Source organism: Hippocampus comes, unplaced genomic scaffold (assembly GCF_001891065.2).
Source record: "Hippocampus comes isolate QL1 unplaced genomic scaffold, H_comes_QL1_v1.1 scaffold37, whole genome shotgun sequence".
NCBI classification, from domain to species: domain Eukaryota; kingdom Metazoa; phylum Chordata; class Actinopteri; order Syngnathiformes; family Syngnathidae; genus Hippocampus; species Hippocampus comes.
The window spans coordinates 1454122-1461890 of NW_017805535.1; the positions used below are offsets into that span (position 1 = coordinate 1454122).

The 7769-nt window shown below is 41.9% G+C and overlaps 1 protein-coding gene across 1 annotated transcript in view; it reads left to right on the forward strand.

Annotated features, from left to right (window-relative positions):
• zfpm1 (zinc finger protein, FOG family member 1) overlaps positions 1–7769 on the forward strand; it is a 106146-nt gene that overhangs the window by 52280 nt on the left and 46097 nt on the right. The window contains exon 3 of the mRNA XM_019878173.1: positions 3819–3956. Coding sequence (XP_019733732.1) covers positions 3819–3956 — 138 coding nt within the window. The remainder of the gene's footprint in view (positions 1–3818; positions 3957–7769) is intronic.

Sequence of the window (7769 nt, forward strand, 5' to 3'; positions counted from 1 at the left end):
ATGAGAGGGAAATTGAAGATATGGTACTTGGCTGGCCTCCAACTGGAAATGTTTGGACTCATACATTCTTTCTCTCATGCTTCACCTTGGCCTCAAGAGACCGGATGCATGAGTCTCCTTTGTTTAAAAGTGTGTGCACTGCACAGGCTAGATAGTTGATTCTTCTTTGTCCATACAATATATGTCCGTGATTCGCCAGAAGCAAGTGTATCATTAGTTGGTTCTTATTTATTATATATACAGGTATATATATATATATATATATATATATAGAGAGAGAGAGAGAGAGAGAGAGAGAGAGAGACAGAGAGAGAGAGCATTCTACCGATAAATAGTAACAAGTAAATCATCCAAAAACGTGTTAAGCTTTGCTCCATTGAGAAAAAACAAAATTATTTTCCAAACTTGTTTTTGAAGTGTGTTTTACTTTTTTTTTTTAATTTTTAAAAAACTGGTACCCCAACCCCAAAGGTGCATTCCTGCTCCTTCTTGCTCTCTGCGCACCAGCCCCTCCCATTCCAAGTAAAGGTCCTCACTTTTCTACATCACAAGTGAGGACCCCACGACCGGCCCTGCAGACTAAAACAAATGCCCAATTTCTCCAAGCCGACAACGGTACACCCGACAAGCGTATCCGGCGAAGGCATAGGCACCGGCTTCCCTTGCGTCAGGCCAATCAGGAGCTGTTTGTCTGATCGTCATTTCTCAGAGCACTGCCTGGTGAACTTTGGCCAGAGCAAAAGTGGAAATTAAACGTTAAAACTGGCGCAATGATCACTATCAAACCTGTTGGAGAGGACAGGGCTCCACATAAATCAAACCGGTAGTAAAATGATGACATATTATGATGAATGCACTAACGGTAGCTTTGTTGTCAAGCACGATATGTCAGACGTATTTCGTTGTATAAAAAAGAAAAATGTACTTCTTACACACATTACCATGTACATGCGTGAATACTACATCGATGCCGTATTAAAATTGCAACTTGACCTAGACTGAGGATGTAAGGCTACACAATATATCTTTATTACTATTTACTGTTCCGTGCGTGGTGAGCGGCCGGGTTTAGGACGTCATGAAAGGTGGTGTGGCAGCCACACGGGTTAGAGGCTGTTTTTTTTCGTGAACCAGGTGTCTTAACTTCCGGGTTAGAAAAATAGCCACCAAAATAACATGTTCATATTTCATGGTAAATTAGATTGCCATTGTGCCAAGGATAATAATTATACTTATAGTATATATGGTGGAAAACTTAAAAATAGCCTGGTATGGCCCTTTTAATACGATAGCAGTCTGTCCCAGAGTTTGGCCAGAAATATCATAGTCAAAGTAGGCCTTGTGTATATTATTTAAAAAGCAGGAGCCAAATTTATTTTCAAAATATCATATATAAAACTCCAAACAAATCTGTATTTGCAATGTACTGTAACTTATAAAAATACATTTTTTAAATTGCCTTTAGCAGATTGTTCAAGCGCTTAACATTACGTTTACGATCCAACAAAAAAAATGCAATACAACCGCACAGTACAGTAACTCATCATTTTGGCGCGAATCATGTCTGTATTATGCAGTAAATCGTCATGTGCAGCGTTACGGACGCTTTTCCTCCTCTGTTATTCCGCTCTTCACTACATCGATTGTTCAGTGGGCTGTGAGTTTGTGGTGGAATGGTACCATTCCAGACGTTGGTGCAGGTGCTGCAAAGACAGCTACATGGCTATGGCAAGGTCACATCTACCTTGTGTCAGCCTCTGTACAGCCACTACAGTATTGCAAGAAGGAAAAAAAAAAACAAAAGGGCAGAATGAAGACCCTCCTCCCCACCACCCAAAAAAAAACAACACCAACAACAACAACATATAAATATATAGAGAGAGAAATGAGTTAGGAGGTGAGATTGTTGGATGACTTTGCCCTGCCAGTTTGACAGGGCAAGTTCAGCTTATCAGATTGATGGAGACTGTCTTGCTATGTGGGGGGAGGGAGGGTTTTGGCAGAGAAGTGTCTGTCGACTCCTCCTGATACCTGCCTCCCTGTCTGAGATGATATGGGAGATAATATTGATAATATTAAACGCAATAACTGTGTCTCGAGCTCCCCTCCCACTCTCCGTCCCCCGCAGGATAAAATCAATGTGCCATTCAATGTGATTTATAGCTGAAAATAATGGGTGGGGGTGGTGGGGGGTGGCGTATTTGTGTGGGTGTGTGTTCTTGTGTGTGCTTGTGTTTGGATTGTCCTTTTGTTGTTTGTACAGTATGTTGCCGCATAAAGTGATTGCATGGAGAATGATTTGAAAGGTAGACGTCAGATGAGTGAGAATGAGAGCGTCGCTGTATTTGACAATTCTGATTCCAATCTTTCAACGGCTACATTATTAATGTTGGCGTTGAAGGGTGTGTCTCGTGGTCGTCGGGCCTTTTATGATGGGTATTGATTGGACACTATTGCTCTTTATCAAAGTGGGAATGTAAGGGTAAACACGGCCTTTGTGCAGTATAAGCGAAAGCGTCGGCGCCTTCAAAAAACACGCCGGGGTGAGGAGTCAAAGCGGCTAAATCAAAATTATATCGTAGATGCAGTCGTTACACATCCTCATGTATCTTTTTTTGGGCAATTGAGAGTAATGAGTGTTTTTCATCCTTTCAACAATGGAAACATCTTCTGGCCTCACGTTAAGAATTTGGCAGACAAAGCGTCAACAAATGGGTGTGATGACCCCAGTGTTAGTTCTGCACTTTGGCACAAAAGAGCAGTGGTTGAGCATGGGGTCGGATAAGACAATAATAAGCATTAAGTCCTGAAAGATGCAAGGCGGTGTTGAGTTCGAACCGAAACGCAATGACAAACAAATGCAGATGGAGACATCCAAATTTCATATAACCCTTGTCCTGACTGTGTCGCAAGACTTCTAGAACAAGAAAAGCGTGATCTTTACTCAGATAGTCGGAGGTGCTGTGATGTAACTATTGATCTAATCTTGACTAATCACGAGTTGTGCTAATAGGGAGGGACTCGGCCGTTTGATAAACACACTGATAACGGCTGCACAGGCAAAGTTCACATATACACATGCATGGATAATCGCTTTGTATTAACACACACGTGAGGACTTTCAGGACACGCACACACACACACACACACACACACACACACACACACACACACACACTGGTCAGATCATGCACTGAACCGCACAGGGATCTATCTCTTTGATCACTGAGCATGGGGCTGTGTTATCAGCTCGATCAATGGCAGGTATATCAGTGTTGATTAGAACAACACTGGCAGTCTCAGTCTTTGCGAAATGTCACAGGGCAAGAAGAAGGAGATAGCGACAAAAGAGCAAGCCCGGAACAGCCCCCCGCCCATCCTGCTACACTCTCACATTTAGTGGAGGGAACGAGAGAGAAGGGCGGTGGACAACGATAAAGCCCCAAAAATTGAGATATTGGCAGAAGACAAGAGGTAATAATGTAGCCCCAAAATGAGGGGGGTGAAAGCAAGAAGAGCGAAAGCATCATCTCTGATTCTCCAAAGTTGTAGACGGAATCAAAGGACCCATCTCTGTGTGGTGAGGTGTTGTATTACACAGCTCAGGTAGTCATTTCACAGCAGCCTTTGATCAGCAGACAGGAACAGCCACTGCCCAGACACATTCTCACACAGCGCAAGGACAAATACGCGTAGCTTGGAAACACACACCAGATCAGTTGAATGAATGTCCAGATTTGAATGCCAGCTATTATATGTGGTTTAGTCTGAAGCTCGCAGGCATTGTCCTGAACGACTCTGTATGTTTTTATATCTAGAGCCCAGAACGCAGGACACTCATGGAGACGCTGATGAGGCTGGTGAAGTTGAGGGCGAGCGTCGTCTGGCACACAGTGGTGGTAAAGAGAAAGAGGAAGGGCAGGAAGAGGATGGGGTGTTGCAGTGGAGCGGTCCAGGTGAGTAATGACCCTCAGAGAACTCACATGCTCATATAATTTTTATTTTGTGTCACCCTCGAGGTCCTTGACAGTAAGCTGGGCCTTCACTGCTGTTCGCGTTGACTCCAATCAAATGTGCAATATTCAAGGCCATGCAGATTTAGGGATGGGAAGTCAGCAGAAATCCATGATCAAAATAAAATATGGTGTCAAGTGTGGTGCCAACCCATGGTGGCGCCACTGTCCTTCCCCAAATCCTGACTTCTGCATGAGTTCTGATCGCAGAAAACCATAAAAAGGATCCTCGTGTGAACGAACATGCTGTTCTATTTCTAGTTAATATAAAAACATCTCTTTTGTGAGTATGTTTGATATACAGTGATCCCTTGCTATTTCGCAGTTCGTTTATTGCGGCTTCAGTGCATCGCGGATTTTCTCAAACATATTCATAAAAAATAAAAATAATAATTTAAGTCCGCAAACAGTCCGGGAGAAGCAGCGAAAGTCAGCAAAACAACAGCGAGTCACATAGAGCAACATATACAGTACTACATGTATATTTTTACTGTATTTTGTTATTCATACACTAACCTAACCTAACTTATACATGTTTAAATCTATTAGTATACAGCATTAAGTAATGTTAATTACGACAAAATTTACTTCTACATGCATGTATACCATTAAATTTGGCCTTATAAATATTTTTTATACTCATACACATGTACATGTACCTATACGGGGGGGTCGTGGACTTTCCTTTATCGTGGGTGGTTTTGGTCCCCATTAACCGCGATAAACGAGGGATTACTGTATTGACTTTTTCAGAAATCATGAATCACAACATCTCAAATATGTAAACCCATATATACGTTACAAACAGGGTAACTAATCTATTTGACAAAATGTGGAGCCTTTTCTCACCCGTTGCGCCTCAACTTAAAGTTATCCATCTTCAGCAGCCAGCCACATTCAACCTGCATGCCTTTGTTACTTTTGATGAAAATATGTCGTCACTCGCCACCACAGGGGCACACAGGGAATGGTAACTTTAATCCGTCTTCACTGTACATGTATAATATTTTCTCATTGCCGCACAACAACAATAATAAAATAGTTCCATGTGAGCATAATAGCCTAAATCATAGTCGTCAGAAATCAATTGAAAAAACATGAAACGTTTTCCCGTAGATCTGAACAGGTCCTCGATTGTGTCAGCGTCTTCCAATGTCCTTTGTGTTGTCCTACCTTTTCCCTTCTGGAGATGTGAATATGACAGGCCAGGGATGCAAATGTATTCAACTCAAAAACAACAACAACACAAAACGGACACACATACAGCGAGAAGGAGATAACAAGAAAAATACCTTTCTTATCAAGCTTTGTTTATTTTGCTGTTTCTTTTGTCTCCAATGAGTTAAACGGTGCACAAAGATTAGCGCGACATCTCTCACTAGTTCCTTTTCAAGCTGTGGTCATTTTATGTGTTTGCTTGTTTGAGCATGTGAACACATTGCCGTGTGTGTGTGTGTGTGTGTGTGTGTGTGTGTGTGTGTGTGTGTTAATTCCTCCAGTGGGGAGGAGAGGATGTGTTCATTATCGTCCTGTCCCAGCCTTGTCCCTTTAACAGTAATTGGAGCGATATTAATTGCTGCGTGGTGGCTGGTTGATGGTAGCACCAAGATGCTGTTCTGATATGGTCCTTCGTGTTTTTTTTTAAGCCCCCCCACCCCACCGCACTCCTCCGCACAAACTAACTGGCGGCTGAGCGAGGTGGTGGAGAGTGGGGGAGAGAAAGGGAGAGAGATAGCCCCTCTATCAGCTCCGGAGCAGGCGCTGTCTTTATCAGGAGCACGATTGGCAAAAAGGAAACTTTGACCAGTCTGAATTTTTCTCTTATCGTCGAGCCTCCCCTTCCTCTGTGGCTCCCTTCCTCCATCCATCCACCTTCTCCTCCTCTGGTCTCTCCATCACACAGCCTAGCTAACAACTCTGCTAACCGTCTGCCACCTCCTTCTCTCCTCTCCAACACCAATACGATACATCGCTAACCGCTTTTCTTTGCTGCTTCTTTTCTTCTCTTTTCTGTCATTGTGGAGGAACGCCACCAGCCGATGTACTCTTGTCCATACAAAATGCTCATCGTGTATCAGACACTTCCCAGAAGCGCATGAGAGAGAAAGTGTGTGTTGGCTAGAATGGAAGTAAACAGGGTTTTATCTCTTTTGGGAGTGTTGGCATTCCACTCGTTTCTCACTCTTGTTGATTGTAGACACTGGCTCTAGGGACGAGAAGTTCCTAGTGTTTAAATCTTTTGGGGTTTTGCCGTTTACTTTGTGCCAAGTTGTTCAGGAGTATCAACATGAACCACCTTTAGCACCGTGTCACAATGTTTCGAGCTGTGTTAACTTATTAATATCAACTGAGGGGAAAATTTTAGGTGTGACCCCAAACTCTAGTGGACACTGATTGACCTTTGATTTGACCTTGCAGCTACAGTATTTTGAAATAATGGAAATGGAGTTCTTGCCATATTTTAACATTTTTTTAACAGTGATGCAAGTGCATGTACACAATAAATCTGAATCGCAACTTTAATTTTTGTCGACCGCAGAGTGAAAAAAGTGGAGAGGGAGAAGAATTCACTTTTCAACACTCTTGGCTGTAGTACAAATGTCAATAAAACCTCAGCGCTGTGAACAGAAATTCGTTTTATAAATGATTCTGTATTCACTAACTCTGTGGTGAACCCGCAGAGAGAGTTAATTGCTTTTGTGCCTCATGTGAAGACTAAAATGGAGCTGAGTTGAAGTGTGAATACCATAGAGACTTATTTCTCCGAAATGTTGCCAAAATAAGAAATGTGCGATTTCAGAAGCACTCCACTTTTGAAGTTCCACTTAAAGGCCCCGAACTTCACTACTGAAGCCAATTCACGGAGAACAAATAGCCAATGACTACAGTCACCGTTTCTATGTAAAGGCAACTAATAATGAAGTATATCCACCACTGCCTTCCAATGCTCTCAAATGCAATCCAAATCGGATTGCATATTCATTGGCTGAGGTTTTTTTATCCCCTACAAGATCAGCTGGAAACTATTGCTGAATGCGGCCTCGAGCTCCAGCTACCAGGGATTTTACTCTTAAAAAATTGTTGTTTTTCCTCATTCTCTTTTTTTTTTTATCTCTTTCAATGTTCTTTGCCTTTTTGGACACTGCCACACAGACTATCATTCCATTTTCTTGCATCCACCTACATCTTATATATTTGCCCACTGTTTTGGTGCATCTGTTCTGTTTACTTTGAATTGCTGGGATTTGTTAAATAGCAATCTGCCCTTATATTGCGACCGCATAATGTCTCTTAATTTATTTAAATAATGATTTTTCTTGCACGACCAATGATCTGGCAAAATAGAATATTTAAACTCATTTAGAATGATTTATGTCCTATATTGTTACATTAAAGTATTATTTAATCACTAGACCTTTTTCATTCAATATATTTGGTGCAGTTGTCTGTGGTTCTCTGAAATGCGTATATTAACTTTAGATGGCGGTCAACGCTTTTCTCTTCATTATTATTCGCAGCGGAGTGAAAAACAAGACAATGACTTTGTGGCCTCTGCCGATATAAGAAAAGACATAAATTAAAGTAGCGATAATTCAGAATGGATTAGTGAGTCCAGCAAATTTCAGTTCTCGGATGTGTACTCTATTTTGAAACAATCAAGATGACATCTGCTTGCTGCAGCAGTGTGTGTGTGTGTGTGTGTGTGTGTGTGTGTGTGTGTGTGTGTGTGTGTGTGTGTGTGTGTGTGTGTTCTCT